Source organism: Astatotilapia calliptera, chromosome 5 (assembly GCF_900246225.1).
Source record: "Astatotilapia calliptera chromosome 5, fAstCal1.2, whole genome shotgun sequence".
NCBI classification, from domain to species: Eukaryota; Metazoa; Chordata; class Actinopteri; order Cichliformes; family Cichlidae; genus Astatotilapia; species Astatotilapia calliptera.
Genome location: NC_039306.1, coordinates 571,483 through 599,453, shown reverse-complemented (window position 1 = coordinate 599,453; position 27,971 = coordinate 571,483). Strand labels below are relative to the sequence as shown.

At 43.7% G+C, this 27,971-nt stretch overlaps 1 protein-coding gene across 4 annotated transcripts in view; it reads left to right on the top strand.

The window, feature by feature from the left end:
* The window catches only part of LOC113021792 (semaphorin-3D), a 108,874-nt gene that overhangs the window by 27,980 nt on the left and 52,923 nt on the right, over nt 1-27,971 (top strand). For 2 of the 4 annotated variants that reach the window (XM_026166532.1, XM_026166529.1), the window contains exon 2: nt 23,043-23,279. In XM_026166532.1, the coding sequence (XP_026022317.1) occupies nt 23,090-23,279 (190 nt within the window). In that variant the 5' untranslated portion in view covers nt 23,043-23,089. Of the gene's footprint in view, nt 1-20,714; nt 21,049-22,765; nt 22,943-23,042; nt 23,280-27,971 lie in introns of those variants that run through there. The other 2 variants (XM_026166530.1, XM_026166531.1) reach the window with 2 other exon arrangements.

Genomic DNA, 27,971 nt, shown 5'->3' with positions numbered 1-27,971 from the left:
AAAGATATAAATCCTGAAAAAAAAACCCATTTGCACTGTGACATAGTTTTTGAACATCTTATTTTGATTCCAAAAAATTGGGAAGATTATAACTAAAGAGTGACCAAAAAACATCCATAATGATACTCTACCATTTACACCTTAATGTGAATCTGGAAAGTTAATACAAAAACAGTTTATGGTACAAACATTATTTATGAACAGGAATGTCAAAACAATGTAATGTCGCAACTGAACCTTTTGATGAGCATTACATGTCAATTAACAAGTCTAACACTTTAAGAACAGCCCTGTGAAATTTTGTCTACAATGAACAGAGGTCATTTTTCAGTCTTTGAACCTTGACAGAAAGGTTTCCTGGATCCAGCTCCATGAACACTTTTCGAAATGCTTCAAATGTGCATTTGAAATTCTTGGGGTATTTCAGATCCAGAGCATAGCACAGTCCCAAAAGATAGCAACAGGCTTTGCTCAGATTCCCAAGTTTGCCCAGAACAGTAACGCCTTCAATAACAATACCCACATCAGTAGGTTCGCCTGACCTGTCTTGATTCTGCAGCAGGTAAATCTTCATCACCTCCTCAGCCAAAGCCTCTTCAACAAAGACAGCATCAGCACCGTCCTTTAAAAAGAGAAATAACTGTTTTAAGCTCACATATTTCCAAACATTGAAACAAAAAGTTTCATTTGTATGACATCACCGGTACTCATAATATGTAGACACTGTGCTCCAAAATCTTATAGCAATAGCAAATGCAAATGCTATTCTTTTGTATGCTTTGAAGTGTTTTTTTTTCTTCTTTAGAACAGTATCTTAAAACTTTTCTATGATCTCACAAGCTAAAATAAACTACCGTAATTGTCGGGCTATAAGCCGCTACTTTTTGCACCAGCTTTGAACCCTGCGGCTTTTAGTCAGGTGCGGCTTTTCTCTGGATTGTCCATGATTTTTGTCATATCGTAAGATTTGTTTTGTTTGTTCCGCTGTTGCCTGGCGGAAGGGCATGTGATCAGACACACAGTATCGGGGTTCAAGAGTGGTATGTTGGTCACATGTCCGTCCGCCAGGCAACACAGTGCCGTACAAGTAGCGCGAAAAACAAACTTCAAAGTAGCGCTACGCGTTCAGCGGGAGGCGTGGATGACGAGCGGTGATAAACTTGCGAAAAGCAAGTTATGCTCAATTCCACCGGTGGATTCTGACAGCGTGGAAAAGTGTGAAAACATCCACGATCACCAACGGATTTGAAGGGCTGGACTGTTGCATGATGGAGAGGAGGACACCGCCACGGCCCTTCTGAGGGTGTTCGACTCTGATACTGACAATGAGGATTTCTTTGGTTTTGAAAGTGACAACGAAGGAGAGAAGCGGAGAGTGGATGACGAAGCCATCCTGAGCCTGTTCGTTTCCGACACTGGAGAAGAGGACTTTGGTGGTTTCAGTGCGCAGGAAGAAGAGAAAGATGGTGGTGAATGACTGACTTTTCTTCTTGTTAAAGCCGTGTCGCTGCACCTGAGCCTAAAAGGTAGTCTGAATCTATTTTTCTGGTGTGCTGCAGGTTATTGTTATGTACTACATTTGTTACTCATTTATGAAGCACAGTACATGTGTCCTACTTGTAATTACCGCTACTTGTACATATACCTAAAAAGTTATGCAAATATGTACCCATAACTTGTTTTTCAAGATATTAATAAAAGGGGTGTGTCTCCAAACAGCCATCTCTTTCCTGACAATTCCCTTTGTGCATATTCTCTTACATATGATAAGTCAACATTGAAACACCTGCGGCTTTTGGTCAGGTGCGGCTAATGTATGTACAAACCAGGATTTTCCCCTGATTTTAGCTTGTGCGGCTAATATTCAGGTGCGCTTTGTAGTCCGGGAAATACGGTACTAATATTCCTAAAACAGCTTTATTGCACCAACCTCAAAGGTTTTGATTAAGGCACTTGGATCCTCTCCCAGATGGTCAATGAAACATCTGATGATGACTTCTCGTTTTTTCTCGATGGAATTTCCACTCTGTAAAACAGGAAGTCTCAACTGAGGCAACATTTGCACATTTAAAACATGACTTACCATTTCTAGCTTAAACATAACTATTTTTTTTCTGTTGTTGACCTGTTTTCACACCCACCATCAAGGTAAGAACACCTGTGGAGCTAAAATATTGAACAGAAACCTAAGAAAAGCCGTTTTTAGTGGAAGGGCCTCTTCAATGCTGTGTTGGAACGTTTTTGTGGTTAGAAAATGCAATCTTCCTTACCTGAAGCAGAAGGTTTAACTGTGCCCTGTGGCGTTGTCCAGCAGCACCTTTCTTGGCTTGAAACAAGGACAGGAGTTTGGATGAATACAAGTCCAACGATGACATGAACTTTGGTTCAAGGTTCAGGGTCGTGATCCTATGAAACGCTGCACTGACCTGGATGGGAGAGGACAAAAAATCTGAAGGCCAAAATTCTGATTCAATCAAAAAAAAAAAAAAAAAAAAAAAATCTACCATTTTTTGCAACCTGGACCTTATTTTCTAACATGCAAAAGATTAATTTACACATCCAGACATAAATCCATATAAGTGGAGTTGTTCAGTATGCAGACTAAACCCTCAACATAAAGTATTATCTTCCACTAAGCTTCTAAATTTTATGTTATGAATTGCTTGCACTATTTCCCTGTGAGATTGTATAATCTTAGAGGGAAGAGGCGGAGCCAGGTTGCCCTCTGAACCATCGTCTGCCAGGCAGCGATGCGAGAGGAACACACCGCTGAAGTGGCGCACATATTCAGAATCGTGTCAGCGGCTTTACAGAGAAAGCCTTTCAGCTCCTCTGGCAGCTCTGCTTCCTCCACCTTCCTGGAGATGACAAACGCTAGCAAATCAGTGTTGTTAGTCAATGCAGCTGACTGAACAGTGCATTGATGTGCGCGATCAGTGAACCTTGCTATCAGCTGGTCAAGTTTGGCGGGATGGGCCGGTCGCTGTCCAACGACCTTGGTCATTTTGGTGCCGAAAACTGAAGCGAGGCTCGGCTCCAGAGGGGGAACAGGCGGAAAACTCCGGTCTGTGAAGCCCTCTGTGAAGCCCTAGGTAGAGACCGGCGCTCTAATCTTCGCTGGCTCTGCTGCTGCCTCAGAGAGGTTGGTCATCATCCCTGGGAACTGAGGCCAGATGGGATCTGGGCAACGAGAGTGAGTGGAGCCATACCTTCCCGCCAGATCATGGCCTGTATGATGATGCCAGGCAGATCCAGGAGCAGCGCACCAACAACTGGGAGCGGCGTCCTTGCCGACATGTGAAGGCCAGGGGTGGATGAGCGTCGGCTCATCCACCCTTCTGTCCGGCCCACCATCGAAGAACTCGATGGCTTCTTCCAGCGAGTGCCTCTCTTAGTGGGAACGCCTCCTCAGCATCAGCCTTGAAAAAGGCTGACCTCCGCTGCTTTTCCTCTGGCGGGAGGAGCTAACAGGAGCAGCAATAGGATTAAGGTGTGAGGGCAAGGTCCGCATGGTGAGGACCGAGGCAGCCCACGCAGACGGCATGTCGGTCATACGACATGATGTAGCCGGTCTGGCAGGATGGACACAGACGGATGGTCTCGCTGGACATCTTCTGGCTGGCTGAAGAAAAACGGTAGAGCCGATTTCCTGGTCTCACCGTAACTTATACTAGACCAGGGTGAGGCCCACACAGCAGGTGGGCGTGGACTAAAATACTTCAGTGCTGCGCGCACAAGGGGAATACCCACTTAAAGGGCTGCGCCTATACTCATGGTGACACTGGATGACAGGCCATGAACTCATCAATATATTTACCGAACTGAAAAATTCTCAAAATTTAGATTTGGCATTTGTATGACTAAAATAACCCACCACAAAACCAGTATAAATATTTAGGTGGTATCACCATCCACTACTCAGCTTGTATAAAACAATATCATATCCTTCCAAAATTTAACACATCAAGTCCTCTGAGTAAAATTACCTGCTTTACTTTGTAGTTGATGCATATTTTTTTCCTGGTGGTGAAGATGGTGCTGAAAAAATACAAATCAAAACTTTATCATTACAAAACATGTCACTGAGTAATCTGCCATAACACCAATCTCTTATAAGAAAGTTTAGCTTGGATTGAAATAAACATTTATTTATGTAAATTGGGAGTAACTAGGCAAGGCAAGGCAAATTTATTTGTATAGCACAATTCAACAACAAGGTGATTCAAAGTGCTTTACAGAGAAACAAAAACAAATAAAAAGCATGATTTAAAATTGATTAAAGCAAGCAAACAAACAAACTAACAAACAAAACAGTATATAAAATCAAAACAAAATCACAACAGTAGATAAAATCAGTAGTTAAATGTAAGTTTTGAAATTTAAGCTTAAAAGTGTGGATTTGGTGCTTTATTCAAATACAGCAGAGAATAGGTGAGTCTTCAACCTGGATTTAAATAAACTGAGTGTTTCTGGAACTATACTATACTAACTATATACTAACTATACTGGAAATGATGGTACTTTTGGCTTGACCAAAAGGACCAAAGCTTTTTTTTTTCATTATTTTCTGGGATCTGAAAGGAAGTAGGGCCCCCAGTCTAAATTTACTTAAGGCCCCATAGTACTTTGGACCGGCCCTGGATGAGGTAATCTGCTGACCCGGGCGGTCCTGTCAGTGTTCTCTCAAAAACTGGCCCTGTTCGGGACAAAGCTGAAAGCAGCGTCTTATATGCTCTGAAAGACCCCACATAGAACAAGAAAGCTAAGCAGCATGGTTGCTGCTATGAACTGTTCCGCGGGAAGGTCTTCTTAGTTACCAAAGCCATTGATGACGTCTGTTCATCTCCTCCTGAACAACCTGACAGAGTGAGTCAGGCCGCGTGACTACCGCAGCTCCTGCACCGCGACTCAACAGGGCCATTTTCTAGAAATGTCTGAGCACACCTGCTTTCACGTGGTTCCTAAAATGCCCCCAATTAAACGGTCAGGTCGCTGGTACCGGGACATTCCGGTCAAATTACCCGGAACGCAGATAGCGACTCAGAACGTAAAAGGATAAAAGGGTGCGGTTTCCCGCCGCCTTGACTGGAAGACTGGTTGAAAACTTAAATTAACATGCACAAACACGCTGCGAAAAGTGAGCCACCATGACAAACGCTTTCTTCAGAACATGTTATAAAAGAACGGTGTGGATAAAGACAGCTAATGTAAGAATTGGTCACTTACCTGAAAACGTTACCAAGTCTGCAGTGGATGTGTGTCTGTCTCGTTCAACGTGCAGAAAATCTCCCATGAGGCCATGCTCCTCGCGCGCGGTACATGCCAAAGGTCATTAGTCTTACTCAAAGTTTTAAGTTAGTATTGGGGGACAAAATTATATTGATTTTTGAACCATTAATAATTAAAGTTAAAGACAATGATAAGTATGAATACCAGTGTCTCAGTTATTATGAGTACTTTCTATGAGATATATTGAGTAGATTTAAATAATGCACCCTGTGTTTCAAATACAGAATTTTTTCTTTTAAATAAACTTGAACAAAAGAGCTCAGTTCAACTCAAAAACTGGTGTTGAAAATTTAAGCATTCTTTTCAGTATTTTCAACTCAAGATAACACTTTTGTGATTTTCAAAGATTTAATCAAGGTCATCTAACTTAGAATTATAATGATATTTACTAAGCCCCTGAATAATTTTTTAGGGTGTATGGGGAAACACTGGAGTATGTAGCAGTGCTGTCACATTAAAGCTTCAGCGTTTCATACAGAGATCCAGAAGGCACGCTCCTGCTTCAGTTTCATCAGGAAGCATCAGGAATAACGGATATGCCCGACAGTCCGCTCGCTGTGAAGGAAACGTGGAGCTCCGATTTTGGCTTCAGGACAAATTTTCAGGAACATTTTTGCTCATGGCAAAAAGACTTGAGATCACAAACACAGGCAAGCTGCAATCCGTTTCCTTTATGGGAAATCTGTCCTCACGCTTAAAGCGGAGGAGACGAGAATGCCGAGTCGAACCTCTGCACCTACAAAAGGAGCCAGCAGAGGCGGTGTTATCAGGAGGCATCCTGGGCAGATTCCAGACTTTCCACCAGAGGATTTGTGGGCATATTTATGAGACCTCGGAGCAGATCCAGGGGAGATCCCGGGGAGATTACTTGTATCTGCACTTTGAGTTCTTCTGGATCTGGAAATCACTGGTGGGAAGCAGAGAGTTTGAATACCTTTCTTAACCTGCTGCCACTTCAGTCCTTCAGTGCATGCATGTTATTATGTTAAACTACTCAAATCACTGCCAGCTTTTTAAGTCCAACTTTTCTTATTTGTAGACACACTTTAAAGAAATATTGCAAATTTCAGATGTTTGCAGTGTTGCTGTGACTGCTTTCATTCAGACTATCTTTGATGCTGGATGAATTTCCTTCATCAGAATTAAAGAAGCCATTCGTTGCTCCTCACGGGGTGAATACCTCCGTTTTTAGCAAACCTCTCGTGTCTCACTGCGTGGACATGAGAGCAGCCTTTAAATTTATGTCTTTGTCACACCCTTAGCTGCGTAGCGGCTTTTAACGCTCCCCTCAGACTGATTGGAATCTTTCATGAACTTCAGCTCATCTGGTCAGACTGGAACTTTGCTGTCCTGGGGTTTGAAGCTTTTGGGGAGAAATATGGGCGAATATTTGAAGACTCATGAGGCGTTGTGGTACAGATGAAGAGTGATGATTCATGCAACTTTTTTTTTCCCACAGAGGGCTATACACCCTTAGACGCAGTATGCAAAGAGCCAACTGAGACAACAAAGACATTATGGAGACATTTTTCAGCGTCCTGCTGATGAAGATGTAACTTGTTGGCCCGTCATGTGGTCACTGACTCAGTCTCAGAATGATGAATGTTGATGTGTAATGAATAGAGTTTTAATGGGCTGTTTGGGCTCTTTGTGGTAAGAAATACATATAATATAACATTAAAAATAAAAACATGTTGCATTTGACTGCAGATTTGGATTATTAGAAATGAAAGTGGTTCCAGTGTTCCCCACAGATTTAGATTCTGTTTGTGGCAACAGGAGGTTGCACCAGCTTTTTAAAAATGTGTTATGAAATTATTCCATCTACAAGTTTCTGCTCTGCAAAGGTCCGAAGTTCTTTGTGGCAAATAACAGAGCTGCTCTCCACCGAGGCCGTGCACATTACCTCCAAGTCCACCTTTTGGAAGCAGAAATTTAAACCTGCTGCAGTTTCTAAGGTTTGTAGTGGAAATCCGGTCCAAGATGGTAGAATTGGAGTTCTGGATCTCCCCATCCAGTGAGCCAACTGAAAGGGAAAACCATGAGACAGGAAGGGCGCCAGACTTTAAAACTAGCCATAATATGCTCATATTAACAGCAAATGATGGATGATTGAAGCCCCTAAAATATTTGGATGTCTGATCTCTGGCAGCAGGTTTGGTGAATGATATTTATTTTATTAGTGGGGATAGGTTAATTGGATAACCCAAATTGTCACTAGGTGTGAATGTGCGAATGGTTGTCTGTCCCTGTGTGTTGGCCCTGCGACAGACTGGCGACCTGTCCAGGGTGTACCCCGCCTCTCGCCCTATGACAGCTGGGATAGGCTCCAGCGCCCCCCGCGACCCTGAAAAAGGATAAGCGGAAGCGAATGGATGGATGGATATTTTATTTCCAGCTTCTCATGTATAAGTCACATGATATTCTTCAGCAGAGTCCAAACAGGTGAACGGTTTCACAGATACTGAAGCTTGAATATGAAAGAAACACATTTTCATCCGATGTCAGTGTGATATTTCCCAGGTATGAATCCATGTTCCAAACTCTTCTGGTGATGTTATATCCAGCATTTCCAGCAGTTGTCTCTCTCATTATCCCAGCTTAATAATGGATAGATTACATTGGGATTTAATGGAATTTTCATCCCTTGATGGCAGCTTGCTGTCACCTATCATCCAGTCTGCTTCTGGTTTCATCATGAAGCTAAAAACATCATTTTTATGTGCTGTTCCATAACATATTAATGCATACCCACTCATGGCGTTTCCCACAAAAGAAACCATTGTTTGAAGGAACAGATGCCTGTCCACACAGCAGCACGTACTGCATCTGAAATGTCATTGTTCTTCAGACCTGGTAGCTAATGTTTAAGTCACTGTAGCTGCAGCGCCGTCCTGCAGCAGCTCTGAAATCAGATCCGTTCTTCTACCACCTGAAGCATTAAAGGCAGTAAACTCGATGCAGAAGTTCTTGACTGCAGCTTGCAAAAATCTGCACTTCAAAGCTGGTTTCTGCCATGAAAACGTCTGTAAGTCCTCAGAAAGCAGCAGAAGTGAAACAGTATCCTGCCTCCGCTTCTTTAGCTTTACTGGTCGGCTGCCAGAGCCGCTGCTGCTCTGCACGCCGTTATCGGCTGTGCCGTGAGTGGCTGATGGGGGTTTGAGCTGCCCGTGGCCCGAGTGACAGCCGTCAGAGTAATGAAGGCCGCTTTTCTTTAAGAAGACAGAGGAGGGGGGATGAAGATGAAGAAGAGGTGAAAACATGAAAAAAGCGAGGAGGGGGGAAACAAGTTTTAGAAGTTTAAGCCTCACATGTATTCACGGCTTTGTCTCGGTGTGAGGAGATGTCGGCAGGGTCTGCTTGTGTGGGGTTGTCTCCCCGCTGGTTGGTTGTTTTTTTGCTTGGCTGCTCCCAGTGTTCCCACCGCATCCAGTGAATAGACGCTCCTTTCACTGCTCCCTAAGGCGCCTAATGAAGGGAGGATTACTTTATGTCTTACTCACTGTGTGTCAGTCTTTCAGATTGCTGTGCGCGGACAACACAGCTTACACTACAAGACAGTTTGAATCCACGTGAGACGACACTCAGACATTTCTGTCTCCAGTGAAGACTCGATCGATTTGCATGTGTTTGAATGTTGCAGTGACCCCTGCACCGAGGCCTCCTGATGCAGATCAGGGCCTCTGCAGAGAGCTGAACAGATGAAGATGTGCTCGTATACATCTCCATCACAGATTCGTCGTTTTGTGAGTATTTTTGGTGGAAATGGCTTGATTCTCATGTTAATGCTCTTTTTTTTGGGGGGCTGCACATTCTTCCCTCTTTTTTTATTTCCTGGTGCTTTTAAACGATGCTGAACATCCATCCTTTTCTCAAAATAAACGTGCCATTCGTTGAAAGCAGAGGATTTTTCTATCATCCCTGTGAATGTGAGAGTGGCAGCCTGTCCAGGCTGGACCTGCCACTGAACTCAGACAGGCTCCAGCCTCCCACTGCAGCTCTATGCAGCTTAAACAAATGCAGTTGTTTTATTTGTCAGTACTTTCTGGAAATAACTGGGCGATAAGTAACCTGCTTGTACAGTGAGTCTCTCGTCCTGCAGACAGACTCTTTGTCTTGTATTTTATGTTGAACTCGTTCGACTGTCATGTTTATGCACTTTTTCAGCCATGCATTTGCACATTCTTCTGTTTTATGCAAGTATAGTCCTATCACAGAAAATACTTTCACATTCTGGTATTTTTATTGAGGAGGAAATTAGTTCTGGTCTCTCTGTAGGAAAATAAGGGCGTGGTCCTCGTCTTCCAGCAGAGACACCAGACCTGCCGCTAACTTTCTTTCTTTTACACCTTTGGCTGAATACCGAACTTTAAAGCTCCCTTCAGACTGATTGTAATTTCAGACCGTTATGAACCTGCAGTGAAGACTTACTGACTGCTCAGCAAACATATGGACTTGTGTGTTATTGCAATATGTCAGAAGTCAGGTCGTCTTTAAAGGAGCGTTCCCCAGACGGAAATATCTAGTCAGCTTAAATTTAAGGAATTCAGAAGTTGTTTTTACGGATTGATTCTCATCAAAATTCCTTTTATCAGGCTCAACAGCTAGTATTAATATAACCCGATGAAGCAAACGGAGTGGGGAGAATAATATGCAGGAGATTCACAGTCCACAGACTAACTGCATGTGTTTGGACTGTGGGAGGAAGCTGGAGCACCCAGAGAGAAGCCACGGAGGCAGAAATCTAAGAAACTACAAATACATAAAGAATACTAGATTTTTTTTAAAAGCCTATAAAAATGTACAAAAGATGCAGGAGATGTAATGATCACTGCTGAAATTATATTATCAATGCTTGTTTACAAAACATACCCTGACCCTCTTTACATAAAAGGTTTGTTATCTTTGATTTTGGATTTTTAGATGAGGTTTCTAATTAGTTTTTATTGTAAGCAACCAACTATCCAACAATGATGTGCATAGAAAATCAGTTCAGGGCAAAAGACGAAGAATTAAAGTGTATTTTTCAGACAAACAAATACTAAGATGTACTTTTCTCTATATTAACAGAACTGTTAAAAGTATTAAAGGGCCAGGTTTAAACTCTCTTCTGTCTCTTCTAACTGAACTCAGAACTGTGTAGACATGAAGACGTACGCTGGAGATCAGACTCACGGTAGGATGTGACAGATGTTTGGGTTCTTTTTTAATGGGCAGCAGCAGGTTGCCTGGAGGGTTCTTATTCAGTGAAAACACACAGACACACAAAACTCCTTCCTGGCGTTTGTTGAGACCATAACAGAGCTGGGTTTCCTGCTGGTCAGGTCTTTTTTTCCAGCTCCACCCTTCTCCAAAACCCCAGAAGCAGGAACATGAAAGCAGCCATCCATCGAACCAGACAAAGCCCAAACATCAGTGGACATGAGCGATTATACGCACAGGCAGAAGCACGTCTACCCACGCACCTTCACTCTGCACAAATCACACGGAGACATTTCAGACAAAAACATGAAAAAAATCACGACTACACACACACAGACACACACAGACACACACAGACACACACAGACACGGGGCGCCTCGCTCTCTTCACCCTCATTATATTGTTCGCTCACGCTAACAGAAGGCGGCCGTTTCCTTCTGGGCTTCTTCCAGGAACAGCTTCACTCCTGAAAGAATAAAAAGGCTTTAAAGAAAAGACTTGTTCACTCTGCACCTGCTGGATGACCTGAGCGGGGTCAGGCCAGCAGGTCTGATGGTTTCAGTAACAGTGTGGAGACAGACCAAACATGGAGAGGTTCAGGACACCGAGGTCGGCGCTGTGAACTACGTCTAAGCCCACAGCGAGTGATTTTTCTGTACTTGGTGCAGAAGAAGCAAAGTGAAAAAGAAACTTCAGCTTCACTTGGTTCACTACTCGGTCATTTAACGCATCTGTCTGTTTGTTGATGAGCAGAAAGTCTCTTTTTAAAGGTGTAATCACTGACAAAAGCTTCTGGTTCTCAATGGAAGCCTAAATATGGACAGAATAAGAGGGAAAAGGTGATGTTTACTCGTTCGTCTTTATTCCCGTCTCTGTGAACGACCTGACAGCCATCGATGGGATCCAGAGTATCTTCCTGAATCCACCTCTGTCCTGCTGTTTTGCCATCGCCGCTTCATCCTTTCTTGTTACCATGACGGCTAACTAAAGCACAATCAGCTGCTCCCTGGTGTAAAGAGAGTGAGCAGGGAGTTGCTGAGAAACGTCACTTGAGCGCAGTAATAGCAGGAAGAAACAGAACAGAGGCCTCCAGTCACGCGTGCCCTCAGATGGGACAGCGCCAAATACAGCCTGAAGCAACTACGGGGTCACGATCTTCAGGTTTCTTACCAAAGGAAAATGTTCTGGGATAAAATCCATGTTTGCATGCGTATGTATGTGATTCCTGCCTCAGCACTGATGGGTTTGGTGGTTGTGGCTCAGGTCTGGGGATTGATTAGTTCACTGGCATGTCCTGTACCTCTCCTCCATCACCTCACTTGACACATTCACGCAGTCCAGTGAACAATCCCGCCGCCTGTGTGCCTCTCTTATCTAGTTTCTACCGACTCAGTCGCCCTCGATACCATCGATGGGAATCCATCCAAAAGTGGCTGAGATATTCAACCAGTGTTCACAGGTCCAGCTAAAAAACACACCCAATCTTTAATATAGAGCAACTAATAACTATTAAGAACTATGTCCATCCATCCATCCATCCATCCATCTTCATCCGCTTTATCCAAGGCCGGGTCGCGGGGGCAGCAGCCTAAGCAGAGAGGCCCAGACCTCCCTCTGCCCAGCCACCTCCTCCAGCTTATCCGGGGGAACACCAAGGCGTTCCCAGGCCAGCCAAGAGATATAATCTCTCCAGCGTGTCCTGGGTCTGCCCCGGGGCCTCCTCCCGGTGGGACATGCCCGGAACACCTCACCCAGGAGGCGCCCAGGGGGCATCCTTGTCAGATGCCCGAACCACCTCAGCTGGCTCCTTTCGATGTGGAGCAGCAGCGGCTCTACTCTGAGCCCCTCCCGGATGGCCGAACTTCTCGCCCTATCTCGAAGGGAGAGGCCAGCCACCCTTCGTACGAAGCTCATTTCTGCCGCTTGTATCCGCGATCTCTTAAGAACTATGTTTTATTTAAGAGGAAGGATGTAGCCTTGATTTTCTTAAACGTTGAGTTCAGTCTAACAGATTGAATAACAGGCTGCAGGTGTTCAAGTCTCGCCTCTAACAATGCAGTTGAAGAAAGCATAACAATATATGACAAACTTCAAAATTATGGGAGTTGTGTAAGAATCAGGGGGCCCTGTTTCCTTGTCCTCGCTGTCCTTGTGTGGAAGTGACATCAGCTCTTTTCCTCTTCCCAGAAACCCCCAGAGTGAGAGGATATTTCCTACAGGCCTTGAACAGATAGAGGGACACGCAGTGATCATAGAAAGAGAGAAGGGGGGGTAAAAAAGAAGAATTTCCTCTTCCCAGAATTCCTCATCGAGACCAGCTCCGTTCCCACAATGATGTTTGTTTGTCTTGACTCTGAGCTCAGTCATCTTTGTGGAAAAAACAAGCCGTGCACTTGTCTCGGGTGCGGCTCCTGTGGTTTCACCTCAGAAAGGCTCCACTCTGGTTTCACTTTATCTGTGCGAGGTGGTTAATGAACTGTGGAATAAAAGGACTCCACGGTGTCTTTGTGGCGCACCGGACTGTGGCGTGCTGAAAGGAAATTAAAGCGATGGCGATCCCTCAATGTAATTCCAGGCAATCAGACATTATTCAAAATATAAATGTAGCGTGACCCCAAAAGACAAAAGCATGGTGGAAAATACACTCCAGAAACCATGAATGCAACACATAAACACACATTTAGACAGGAAATGCATGCAAAGGAAAGAATCTGGGGTGCCACAGTTCCTCGTTGAAACTAGGCCACATCAGTTACGCACAAGGTCTCCAATGGCTACAGTGCAGTGACACATCAGGTTATGACATCACTGAGGCTTGGCTGTCACCCCAAGCTTGAGCCGTGGGACAGAGGAGTTCACGGGCGACTGAGCGGCTGTCAGGTGCCCACGCTATCGTCGCTCCACCACCGTGCTGACAGGTCTGAGGCGTTAGTGCTGGTTCCAGACTCCGGTCTGGTCTGGACATTGTACCAGAGCTCTTGTGGTTTGATCAGATGCAGCTTTGCAAAGCTAAGGCGTGCTAACATCCTCTTTCAGAGAGGCGTTCCTCTGGCTTCCAGCAAGCCATACTTGTTTCTCTTCTCCTAACTGTACTGTCATGAACATCCGTGGAACATCTGTGGACAGCTCGGGTGGAGTTTTTCACACGACACGCACAGTTATAAGCACTCATTGCTCCAGTTCCACATTAATTAGTTTGTAGTAACTACGTCTGCTTCTCACAGGAAAACAATCCTGAACTAAAAAGCAGACGGTCTCCTTGGAGTCCTTAATGCCGACTGAAAACATGTCTGGACTCCCTGCTATGAATCAAACTGTTCCTAATAAATACCTAAATCAAATATCTGGTTTCCTCTTGGACCTCGCTCTAATCACCAGACTTCTCCCCTCATAACAAAAGTAAGTCCTTCTCCTGCCTTGTTGTTCTGAGCTCAGTGCTGGTTATAAATGACTCGTCTTATTTAAAAGAAAATCTCTAATTCCTCTAATTGGTATTAATGATGGCTAAAGTCACATTTAGCTTTTCCAGCACGATGTAGCAAACCAAAGTTGTGCCTTAGGGATTTTGCAATCTGTTCTCTATGCATCACACAGAGTTCACATGTTCTTGGTTCACATTCAACAAAACATAGCTCTGGAGAAACCCCCCCCCCTCCCAGGCTGTGGTGTGTGCAGAGCAGAGTGGCAGCGTGGATGATAAAGATTCAGGGGAACGTCAAGCATCTTCCAGGTGCAGCTAAACAAGTCAGAGCGAGTCTCCTTTTGTTCAGAGCCTTCCAGCGAAAACTTTCACCATCACTCATGTTCTTGACCTCGATTCAAGAATTTTGTTTTCTTTCCTGCTGAGAGTCTGACGTCCGCCAGTCCAGCTCTGAAATCGTGTCTCAGAGCCGTGAAACGGGCCGGAGGACTGACTCCTGTAAACAAAACTCTAAAATCAAATCTCAGAGTGTCTCCCGTGGGCATCTGAAACGGCTCAGTGTGGCCATTCTGAATGCCTCTCACAGCAGACGCACTGAGCCTAAGAGAAATTTGTAAGATGATGAGAATGTGACGAACCTGTGAATGCGCACCTGCAGCACACTCGTATCCAGGGCAGGTCCTGGCTTTCACTGCTGGTTATATTTCTATTACTGCTGCTATAAATTCCATCCAAATAAGCTTTAACGGCTTTGACTCTGAATCAAGAATGCAGCAATAATTTTCTCTTCGCAGAAAAAAACGAGTCTGTCCGATTTATCACGACTTAACAGGCCGTAATGGGGGATCTCTGTGAACCCCGAGTGTTTTAAAGGATGAAAGGATGTGGCTAAATGTGCGATGACTGACGCACGCTCACCCCCCTCTTTTTGTCACATCTGCACTTTTTAATAAATCCTGAACAGCTGCTTCTTCAGCTGGTTTACAGCCACGTGGCGGGAGAACAAACATCAGATATAAAGCAGGAGTTGGGATAAAGACAGCGTGTTCTCCGTGACTTTTTGATGGTGGTTAATCTGCTCAGTGTGGTGCAGACAACTGAAGCAATGAGCCATTTATGTACTGCACAGATATTTTAACATCCACCAAAGGATATCTGTTTTTTTAATCCATGCAGAATGATGCACCCACCTCGCTTTTATTGTGAAGGTTCTGTTTGCTGCTGTTCAGCCCTGGCTCTTCCTGTCTGGTGTTTTCCTATCAGCTGATCTGTTGGCCTGGTTGCTGTTGTGCCCATCTCGATATCGTTCATCTCCCGGAGAGTCTCAGGAACCAGAAGAACGAGCCACAGCGCTGAGAAGCTGGGAATCACGCCACTAACACTTCACCCACGATACGACGTTGTTGTGATTTTTAACATTTTTGCGACATGCAGAGTATTGTAACATGTGTTGGGATTTGTCACCTTTTTCAACTGCAAATTATCTCCTCAAATTTAAACTTTGTCCGTATCTGTTTCATGTGAATGTAGATACGGTCACCACTTCGCTGAGATCTCAAAATGATCCAGAGGAGCATGAATCAAAGTCCTCGGAGCTGTAAAAAGAGGAACAGCAAAGTTAGAGGAACACAGCAGACCTTACAAATGGAGAAGGAAAATACGGCACCATAAATATTAAACATACATTAGAGAATCTTTCACAATAACACGCCTTGTTCAGCATCTGCTTTTGCTTTGTAAATGCTTTTACCTCGGCACAACGTGCCAGTCATGTCTGGCAACGCGAAAGCTTCAATAAAGTAAGTCCAAAGAGTTATGTGCTGTAAAAAACCCAAAAGAATAGAAGAAGAAAAGTTTCCCTTCCTTTTGAAATACCGAGCAATACTCTGAGATTTACTGCCTCCTGATGCTTTTGCTCTTATTATTTCCATCCCTGATAATCGTAGAACACGTTATCGTAAAGTGCCCAGTTACAGTACTTTACTTCCTTTGAATATTGCTTATTACAAATATGCAATGAAAGCACATGGAGATATTTAATATTGTTGCAAATATACTTTTGTGTTTAAAGAGACTTTTGTATTTTTCTCATCTCTTCAAATATAGAAATAATGTAAACAACTTCCCATTTGTAGAAGCCGGCCTATCACAGCTGTAATAACAGGGCTTCTTTACTGTGTCTCTTATTTTTATTGCTAATTACAATTAGACACACAGATCTATAGATTCTATAGGAATAGAATTAAGAGGACGGATGGACGGACAGATGGACGGACAGATGGACGGACGGATGGACGGATGGATGGACGGATGGATGGATGGAGGGTTTCTGTCATGCTTGTGATGAACTCGATCTTGAAGGTGTTGTCGTTTAAAGGGTTTTCACACATTCCACACGTGCTCGTGTATTCGACTCTTGCATAAGCTGCTCATTCGTACTGTCAGCACCCTGCCCGTCTGTGTGACCTCAAACCCGCCGTCAGTAAACCAAGAATGTTGTTATGTTCTGCTCGCTAAGAGAGATAAATAGACATTGGGCGTGTGTTTCAGCTGTACTGTCAGGTACCAGTGGGTGCCTGCTGGATCGGGGGCCCCGGGGCTGTGCACCTGCTCACTGAGGACTGATGTGAACTCCCCAACACCCACCGAAACACACGAGCTCATAAAACGCAGCTGAAGCTCTGTAGTGTATCTGTGACAACGTTTTCATTTTTGATTTAATCAGCAAATTATTTTGACCAAAACCCAGAAGTGAAGACGACGATAAATGTGTTTAGGTGTCCGACTTCAGGGGCGAGAAATGAAGCAAAGGTTGAAATGTCAACAAACTGCACTCCTGTTATTCACAGTATCACTAATTAGCAGGCATCAATTTCTCTGAGATGCAACTATTCATTCGATGGGTGCAGCTCACTAACTGAGCTTATTTGCATCAGTTTATCCAAGCGAGTCACACGGACACAGACACCAATCAGAGATCGTCTGGATACCACCAGTCACTGGTTGGTAACCAGTGACATCACGGGCGTTGCCATCTTCTCTCTAGGCTTATGTGACTAAGGGCTAATTGAGCGCTCCACCCTTCTTGTTTAAATATGATCTTATATTTTTTATTTTGGGAGTTTAAAGTTGCAAATGAGGTGATTAGAACGAGGTGACAAAGGCTCCTTCTGTCATATTTTGCTTTATCTTTGTATAGTGGGAAGTTTAGTACACAGGAAACACTTTTCATTCTTTAAGTACATTTTGCTTTCCTGAGCCTGTTTTTGAACCAAAGACTTCGTGTGGTCAGGTTGTGGAGCTGCATAAAACATGGGTGAAGGATAAAGATTATTAGATTAGGGATTTGTTGGAAATAAGTCAGCGTTACATGAAAGGGAGACAGACGTGGATTTAAGAAACAAAGATATTGCACTTCTCAGTGTTGAAGTATGAGTGGAGGGATTAGCGGGGAGGTTCAGATGGAAGAAGAGGAGTTATTAAATCATGATGAGGATTAGAGGGTTGGCAGAGAGATGTTGTAAATCTGTCACCTTCGCTGGTTGACTTACAACAAGAAATATTAAAGTAAGGGAGAAGACTCGGAGGAGGACGGAGGGAGTAAGAGAAAAGCGATCAGGTACTAACAGCAGAGAGAGGGAGTTTCAATAAAGAGGGTTAAAGGAGGGAAAAGTAGAGCAGTGAAGAGGAGGATGATGCAGAAAAACTCAAACGTGAAGGTATGAATTAAACGAAACCAGAAAGAGTAGAAGAAGAACAGCGGGAGTCCTCCACCTCTCTGCTGATAAATCATCCCAGCAGTTAAAATGAGATTTTTCAGCTTCCCTCAAGTGGCCAGCCACGTTTTCACCTCACCTCCTGTAAACATAATAAAACGACTTAATCCCCCGACCAGGAGCGAGACACGCTTGCTTCTACTCTGCGGGGAGATGAAGGTCACAGAAAGCATGTGAAGCATTCAGAGGCTCTGATTTTATAAGCAGGTCCAAAGTGTGGACGGTGCCATCGCACCAGGAGCGGCCGAGCCTCCCGTCTCCTCCTGCGGCGTTGCCTAATTCACTTGAAAAAAGAACCAAATACTTAACTTCTTTGAAAATCCAAAGTCTTGGAAGGGTTTTCTGTGAGGTGGCAGTGAAATCATCGCAGTGGTGCCTGCAGGATTTCTCTGCCTGGGCTGCAGGAAGGCCTGCAGACGAATGAACCGAATCAACAAGAACACAAAAATGTTTCTTTTCCTTTGAAGCGCGATGTGTTGGGAACCAACGGGAAGCCCGTTTTAGACATTTTTATCCTCTCATCATTCAAACAAACCTCTCCTTCAACTAACATAGGAAGCTGTGCACAAAGAGTGGATATCTGTGAGCAAAAACAGCCTATTTCAGGAGCTCCGGGTTTGAGGATGTGGGTTACAAGGTTACTGATACACAGTCTGACTCTTTGATATCACTCAGCTTTTCTTCTCTGCATCGTCCTGACCTCCATCAGCTCAACACAAGAAAGCATCGCAGGGTGCTTGTGCATTAAAACCTGCAGTGATTCCTGATGAGGCTGCAAACCGGGATGTGACACAGCTTGTTGTGTTTACTCATTGTTTGGCAGCAACCCCCACCATGCAGCAGGAACAGAAAATAAAGATGGATCCAGCTGATAACCATGGGAACGGTTCTCCACAACAATATCGCCCACTTCTACTCTATGGCTGCTTTATGGCTCCGATGCGTGATACTGGGACACAGTTCTTAGACCGTGTGTTTTTGTGTAATCGGTCCAAGAGAACAACCTCCGGGGATGGAAAAGAGCCCACGCTGGTGTGCCAAACGCTGCAGGTCCTCTAATGTTTACTTAAGGTTCCAATAGTGACTCATAGACTCCTGTGTTAATGTCCAATTTTAAAGCAGAGAAACAAACTTCTGTGTTCATAGGTTATGAATTCACTTTGCTAACCAAGCTAATTTATAATAGCTGATAAAGTTAAAATAAGTGTAGCCCAGCCATGCTGGCTATGTCCATATTTTATATATAGTCTTTGACTTGATCCCTGTTTCTTTTAGTGGGTTTTTCCATTCATACAACTGTACTGATTTATTAGTTGCATACTACTCTAAATGCTCTGGGTGGTCAGGTGATGCTAGTACAGCCACAGTGCTAAAGGTTTAACTCAAACTAACAGTTGTCTTTGACCTGCAGTTGAACTGAATCTGACCCCCACCCCTCAGAAAAATGCCATAAACATCTGTTTTATTTTTAGAGCCGCCTTCAAAACTTGGCCCTCTTATCTCGCTGGCGTTGCCACATTGTTTGGCTGTGAAAGAGACTGCGTAGTGTGTTTGTTTGTGCGTGTGTTCAGTCTGCGGGACTGAATCACACCGACAGACAGACAGTAGAAACAAATGCTGAGTTTCCTTCAGGGATTTATTTAGAGTCTCGACAACACCCAGGTCTCCTTGGGTACAAACACACGGACGGACGAGCGTCTTCACGTGAGATCTCTGCACTTGATGCTTCACGTTTCTTTGTCTCTGCTGCAGTACAGTTTCTCGAGGCGCTCAGTCACATGTTTGCATGTCAGACGAGCAGAGAGGAAGAGACGCTTTGTCCTCGTCTGTCTCCACGTTGACAGATCTGAAGAGGCCGCTTCCCCGAGTTTCACTCCATCGCATCTGTGTGTGCTTATATTTTACATGTATAATAACCGATGCAGAAAACCGCTCTCTCTGTCTGTTCCCTGGATTTTTAACCCTGGGGTGACAGCTTTACTGTTGTTTACTTGAAATTTCCCACACAGGCACATTTTTAAGTGAGCTCTCATCAGTAGGATGTTTGCACCGTTTTCTGCCTCACTGTGTGAGGATTCGGCTCTGAGAGGAGATTTCCTTCATCTAAAGAAACTTTTAAATGAGCTGTGTTTGTTCTCCGGTGTTTGACTGTCATTACTGTCAAAGTTTCAAATAATAAAAGGAGCCATTACAGCCAATAATCCGTCATCACCAGGAATTACACAGGAATGCTTTTCATTTGAAAAGGTTTTATTTGCAAGTCTACCATTAGGTGGATTAGAGTTGCAGGATATTAAAGGCTGTCATTAAGTCGAGAGTCATTCTCAGCTGCTTTGATGCGTGTAGTTGCATTAAACCTTCAAAACATCGTCTAATTAAGGCATCAGTTTCCCTCGATTGCATCTGTAAGGGAAGCCTTTTATTTTTCAGTGTGGCAGAACTGAGAAGCCAAGCAGAAATTCCTCAGGTTAGAAAAGCTTGTTAGTGCATCCCAGAGTGCATCCAGTATGGAAAAGCTCCTCCTCTGATGATACCAGTGAGCTCTTGAATGTTTTAGTTCTCACGTGCTCAGAGCGCTGCTGCCAAGTCGTGCTGAGGCCGAATTAAAACACGGCCGAGGGAAAAACCTTCAGCTGTCTTTCTTCTGTCAGCAGGCGTCTGTCCAACCTGTTGAGCTCTTTAAAACCAGCTGATGTTATCCAGCCATCCGCTCTGATAGATTATGACAAATTATGGTTTGATAACATGGGCGGGTCCTGTGCTTTACGGGCTGGAATAGTTTAGGTTAGGCTCTGGATAAAGTGGAAGGAATGAAATTAAGTTAGGACTGCTGTTGTTCTCGTTAATTTGTTACTAGACATGCTTCAATAAGCTCGATGAAATCGGGAGATTCTATTGGACTGGACAGCTGTTAACATCGAGTTTTATTGTTGCAGGTCCAAGCAGACACAAAGGAACTGTACAAAAAAGGAAATGTAACTGAAATGAGACGTGAAAAAAGGCCACAGAGAGAGAAAACGAAGATGACCACAAAGAAACAAAGGAAAAAACCACAGAGGAATGCAAAACAACAATGAAGGGCCTTTAAAGGACCACAGGATGCCTGAAAACATCTCCAGACACACTCAGACTACAGGCGGAGAGAACGACCACAAACAGGCTCACAGTGACTAGAAAGACTCAAAATAACGAAACCAACATATGTAAAACTACGGAAGACACAATTTATATATTATGGATTGATTTCACTCCTCTGTCCCGTCGTCTGTCCATCGCTGCATCTTATATTTTGCGGAGGACAATCAGATTGAGCAGAGTTACTAACAAGCTGCAGGTACCTGCCTTCCCTCTCTCAGCAGGTACGTCTCTGTTCATCCCTCAAACTAAAGTCTTGAAACCGGCCGTCACCATAATTTATGAACGGCACAAAGTGATAAATGGACCCGGTTCCCTCGTGAGCTACGTTCCCACATTAACCGAGCCGCCGCCTCGCTGTACTTCCTGCGTGCTGGAGAGCTATCCAGGTGTTTGTGATTTGCTAAAGATGAATCCAAAGTGCAGAGGAAGTTTGGGAATATGGGAAATAAAAAAAGAAGACTGGGTTGTTTGTTTTGGAAACGCGATTCGATTTTCGATCTGGACAGTTTGGCTGTTTCTGCAAAAATGTATTTAATTTGAATTTAATTATCTGTGAATATCAGATGGAGCCGCTTTGATGTCTTTATTTCAGGTGACTGAGTCCCAAATAACCAAACTGAAGTAGGTAAACAAACTGTTTCTTTGCTTCTTGTTCGACACACGTGACGCGAACGACGACCTCACGCTCCGACTCGTAACAGTCACGACGTCGGCCGAGCTTTTGAGTCTGTCTGCAAACACGCTGGAAGAGTTTACGTTGTCTTTCAGCATCCGTCTTCACTCAGCAGGCCAAGAAGAACCTGACACGTTATTTATGGTCTGCCTTTGGCTCTCTCTCTGTCTGTCTCTGTTTTTGGAGTGTATGAGCGCTGTTCACGTTTAGGAATGTTTTCTAAATGAGATATGCAGCTAGTGCCGTTTGCCAAGAGAACATCCAGTGTTTTCTTAGATTAAGATGCCAGTAAGCCCCTCTGGATGGATTCTGGGCTCCTCCGATATGAATGTAAACATATTCCAGTAATCGTTTATCTTTATCCTTCACTGTTGACTTAATTTAATGAGATCTGATTGCACAGCTTCTTCTCATAAACTGACACAACTCTTCTTTTCATGAACCGCTTTGTGACACTTCAGTGGCTTTAGAGCGAGTTTGCATCATCAGGTGAAATATTCAGAGGTTTTGGATGATTTGCTATAAAATGAGGCATGACTGATTTAGTACAGCCCGCTGTGAGTAATGTGATGTATTTTGATTTTAAATGGGAATGAACTGTTTAAACAGTGTTTTTCTGTTCCTTCTGACCACTCAGAGCGCTTTACAAACCACGTTCCCACAGCGCTATCTTCCATCGTCTTTCAATCCACCCAGAGAAAACCTGAGCAAGCACAGGAAGAACATGCAAACTGCTCAAAGAAAGACTCATTAATGCACAGATAAGTCCTGCTGCAGGATAACTGCATGCATTACTGCCCACCAGGCTGCTGAGTGTTGGTGCTCTCTGTGCAAAACACTGCCAACGCTGTGGGTACGCTTATTAAAGGACATTAATGCAGCGACCACATCGTGTGCTGCAGAGCCCTGAATAGTCAGATGACATCATCACAGAGAAAACTCTGGTGTTTGTTTAGCCCACATCATTAGCTGCAAGTAGCTCAGAAGTCCTCTAAAGAGGTCACACACCAGCTGGTGCAAAGTCTGAGCTGCGCATCGCCCCCCCCCCCCCCCCCCGTCCTCCTCAGTCATCCTGCAGAAGCTCCAAACTACCGTGAATCGAATAATTAAACTGAGCTCGACTGGAATAACTCAACAGTGAAGCTGCTTTCATCTGGTGTTTAAATAGACTGGCTTCTAGTGCTGCACATAACGTGCTCTCCTCTGCATACGTTTTAATTACCGAGTACTTCATCTTCATAATGATTAGCAGCCTCTCCAGTTTGCAGACAAACTCCACAGTCCTGCACGGTGACGGTGGTCCTCGTTCTGCTCCTGATACCACCAGCCTGTAGGTTAAACACCGATGCTGTGCGTGCAGCGTGATCTCACGACAAAGCCGAACACAGCAGGTTACATGTAAATGTTTCTGTGAAGGTGGAGCCAGACTGGATTCGTCTGAGGTGCTCTTGGATTATGAGCATTTTAAGCTTCTTGAGCTTCAAAAGCATATCTAACATGACGTGTCATCTCTGTCCTGTTTCTCATTTGTCCTCCTATCAGCTGCCGTCCTGAGTGTGATGTAACCGGTCAGACGGTCCTTCTTCACGATGATGCTGATTTTTGCTGCAGCCCTGCAGGCAGCAGGTGCAGTCAGGACCCGAGAAGCGGCGTCTGTGCACGCGATTTTCATGATGGTGTTTCTCGTCCCTCTGCTGTGGCAGCCTGCAGCATCGAGCGCCGCCCCCGAAGCCAAAACCTGGAGCCAAACAGGACCGCGGCTGCAGCTCTCCCACTCAGGTAAGAATCACGTCGAAACGTGCTGAGAACAAGTGCTGAGAACAAGTGCTGCACTTTTGAAACCTCCAGTGTTTGAGTGTTTGAGGACTTTTCACTGAACAAGTAGACGTAATTATTTTAAAAGTGTCACAAATAGGTAAAAAGATTGGCTCTTAGGGTCTCGGGCCCCTCAGCAGTTTCCCACTTTGCCCAGTTGGTAATCCATCCTTTGGGTACCAGTAAAAAGAAATAGAGCAACAGACCAGTCAGTGAGGATTAGACCAGTCTGAAAGCTGTGGGTGTTTCGTGGGTAAAACCCGACTTTCCAGCTGTTTAATAAACAGAATGAGTGAAACCAAAGAAAATCAAGTGCTAGCTGTGATGTTTGGATATTAGGACCTCACATCTGCACCACAAACACACCAATGACAGACATTTACATTTTCATGTCCACAGTTTATGTGACTCCTTTGGTCTCTAACTCATACAAACACTTTAGGCCTAATTTGCCAGTTTTGCGGACGATTTAAGCAGCACCATTAATCACGACTGTCACTGGTTGTAGCTTTCCACAGAGCTTTTCAGTAAACACATGAAGACTGAGAGTCAGAAGGCTTTTTAGGATCACAGTTGGCCATCGAATAGATTGTTTCAGGCTTTCTTTGGTGGCCAGTAGCAGAGCTAAGAAACAATATCTTCATAATTGAGTTTAACCTCAGAGGAGGAACTTTTCCATCTGTCATCTTCCTTTTTGTCTTTTACTATTTTCACATGAGAAAACTGTGACTGTTTCGTATCGTTGTTGGGTCGCTGCCTATCAGTTAACGTCCCCACTTGTACAGTCGAGACTTGATTAAGGTGCTGGTGAAAGTGGATGTTGGATTATTTCCTGGCTTTTGTGATGTGTGATGGTAGAACGGTCTGTCTGTATCCGGCTAACGCTTTTCAGCAGTAAAGTCATAATCTCTGGGGGCTTATTGCAGTCTGGAGAGAACTTTATAACTCTGTCAGTGAAGTAATGTCTATAATACACAAAGTGATCCGGGGACTTGTGTCGCTGTAAAAATGTCCCCCACGTACAGCAAAGTCACATTTTCCTTTACTTTCCCAGAGTTTTAAAGGACACTGATCTGCGACGCCCTGATTAATGTCGATAACAAATGCTTTTTGTCTTCAGTAAAATATTTTATGAGTGCAGTGAGCAGAATTAAAGTGGGAGACTCTGTTATGAGCTAACGGTGGCCGTAAAACACTCCTGATTGGAGTCAGCACCTGCAGGTCGCTGTCATCACCCACATTCAGACTTCGTACTGCAGCGTTTAGAAGATGCAGATTTTGACTTTTTTTCTTAAAGCTGGAGGTTAATCCTCAGCTTCACTGTTGTAGACATTAAACTGTGATAATCCTCCATCGGACACAGGTCGTTTTATCTCCTCTCCCGTTAGCCTGTCTTTAAACCGGGCCCTGGATTATTGTTGGATTATAGGCTGGTTTAAAGATTTCGTTTCCCAGATAGCGAGCTTTTACTTTTCCTCGGCAGAATTATGAAACACCAAACAAATACTCCATTGGTTTTGAATATTTTGCGGATCTGTGATGATCTTTTTCTTTGTTTTCATCATATGTGACACCAAATGGACGCTTCCAGTTTTTGGATGTCAGATGAACCAACAACCTGTTGGGCGTGATTGACAGCTCAGAATAATCCTTCTGTATCATACACTTTGTTTCATTACCTGAAATGAGCAGCTTTAGCTCCTCCCACCTTTTCCTGATTGGCTGCCCCTCACCACAGAACATTTTGCTATGCCATCCCTGCACTGATGATGCTCTCTGACTCACTTTAGTGTCACGTCTGATATTTTCTGTGTTGTTTTCTATTCAGATTGTTTACAGATACTTTGTTTTATTTCATGTTTTTTTATTGTATTTTACGTTATTCCGATTGTTTCTCCGTGGGCCCCTCAGGTAGTGAGGTTACAGCTCGGTGTGTGCTGTAGCAGGTGGGCTGCAGGGATACATTTTCCATTTTAACGCTGAGCGTCGCTGTGACGGTGAACGGAGCTCCAAAAGGTGATGAATGTGCAGTTTGTGGTTTGTTTTGAGTTGTTTGGCTGTCTGACCAACGTGAGCTTTTGTTAGCACGAGTTTGTGATTCCTTTGAGATTACGGTCAGTTTTCACAACCAAGAAAGACCCAAAAAATGTAAACAAAGTACAGATCCTAAAACAAAGTGCGGTTGTTTTTAAGTCTGGTTGGGGCCGTCATCAGACGACTCGTGGTGTCTCGGCATGCTTTGCCAGGCCTGGACTGCAGCTTCACTTCCTAAAAAAAAGTCCATGTCCACTTTCCTCACTGTGCTATTTCAAATCCAGTCTGCTATCCGGTGGTTAAGTGATGACGTGACGAATCCTACTTCCGGGTCTAAAGTAGTCTGCGTTTAATATGGCTTTTGTGTTGTTAACATGTTTAATGTTTTGTATTTTCTTCTATTTGATCTCAAAAAGCTCCTAAAACAGTCAGTGATCACTGTTGACCTCCCTCGGCTTTTATTACCGCTAATCATTTATTTAAGCTCAGTTTTTAAAACCTTAGGATGTAACTACAGCCCAGCCCATGCAGCAGTATATGAATGACTAACCTCGTATTGTGGATGGATTACTGAATTTCCCAGAGGAACCCACCCGAGGGATTAATAAAATTTTATCTTATCTTATCTTATCTTATCTTATCTTATCTTATCTTATCTTATCTTATCTTATCTCAGTTGTTCTCCTGGCTGAAGTTTGGTCCTTTTACAGTATCCTGCCATGCGATTACATTTGTTCCTGACCACCGAGAACACTCACGTTAACTTTTATCCAGTGGAAAAAAGAGTTAGCTTGTTTATATTATGCTAACATAGCTGTGTCGCTAGCGGTCACGTAGCACATCATCATATACCAGCTAGCCCAACTTCAGTAACCCTACAAACGTCACTGCTGTTTAGCTTTCTGTCTTCATTTATGTTGGAAGTGATAACAGAGCTGTACGTTTTAATTTGTTTCCAAAACCCCGCAGTCAGGACATGCTATATTGTATTTAGATAGAAGCTAGCGAGCTAACTCCCTGCTAACTTCTAACTCCGTTAAATGTCATAAATTCCGTTTTCATGGATGCCTGGATGTTAAACTCAATTGTTACACCTGGTAGAGCAGAACGCTGATCATTTTATTAAAGATGAAAGACTTTAGACAGTTTTTCAACTCTCAGTAATGCCATAGTGATCGTTTATATATATATATGGACCTGGAGTTCAGGCCCAGACACGGCTAGTGACGTCAGACTTAACGACCGGATACAAAATATTACAAAGCCTTTTTGACTGTGCACATTTTTGTTCTGATGTTCTGAGTGCAGGAAAAACAGCGGTTTATGTGACAAAGATTCATCTTAAAGAGATAATTTGACACGTAAATTGAAAATAAAAATGCGCTCCACTGCAGGAGCACAACACTTAAATCACCAGTGAAGTCATCTATCCAGCTCCAATCACACTAACACACTTTTCTCCCCCTGAATGCTTGCTTCCTCCTTGGCAACCAGCAACACCAGTAAAGCCAACAACTGCTTCCTATCCAGCGGTAATTAGTTCAGGGCGGCTGGTCTCATTGTGCTGCAGTTAGCGAGTGTTTGTCTGCTGAATGAATGAGTGAAGACATGGAAGACTGGAATTAGTGAAGCAGTGACTGTGCTGTTTGTAACAATCGAGTGATTGTGCTGAAGTGAGAGGGGAGGGTTTCGGAATAATCACCGAGGACCTGACGGGACTATCGAAGTCAGAGACATTTGAATACACTTAGTGAATGTCAGCGAGACAAAGGGAGGGAAAAGGAAAGACCTGAAAGTTATTTTGATGGATTAAAGATAAAAACCGAAGCACATAATACCTCAGTGGAAACTGCAGCTCTTACATGGAGACACTTATTCTGTATTATTGTCGGGTCTCACTGTACAGCACTGTTGTTGTGATTTGGTGCTATATGAATACAATTTAACCTATTGAACTGAAGTTATTTTGGCTGAAATTTTCTGGTAATAAATGATAAATAAAGAACTAATTTCCTGTTAAGGCATGTTTATTAATAATTAATAATAGTTAATTAATCAAAATTATTTATGTCATCAATTTATGATTTCTATACAAACAGTGACCTCTGGGCCTAAAACATGAAGCTAGCACTAAAGTGTTGAAGCTGCAGTTCCTCTAGTGTCCACTTGAGGCTCCACCAGTGAGCCAGTCCCCATAGACCAGCGGTCCCCAGCCTTTTTTGCACCACGGACTGGTTTATGTCCGACAAGATTTTCATGGACCTGCCTTTAAGGGGTTGTGGATAAATATAAGAAAATAAAACCAGTACTGGTACCAAAAGAAGATGTATTCATAATACACAGGAAAAGACTCAAGGAAACAGAGTTAACGATAAAAACGATTTAAAAAAATAGCGATAACAACCCTGAAAACCATCAATTTCACACCCCAGCCTCAAATCTGGTACCGAACGTCTCGGGGTTGAAGACTGTAGAGCAGAAATGAACATGTTTATAGTCTGTTTTAAGTATAACTTAGAATTGTTAGGGTGTGGTCTCTGACTGACAGGTGGGTGGAGACACAGGTGGCTGTCAGCTTTCAGCGGGGAGGTGTGGCTTCACCTCAGCTTACTGGAGCTCTTT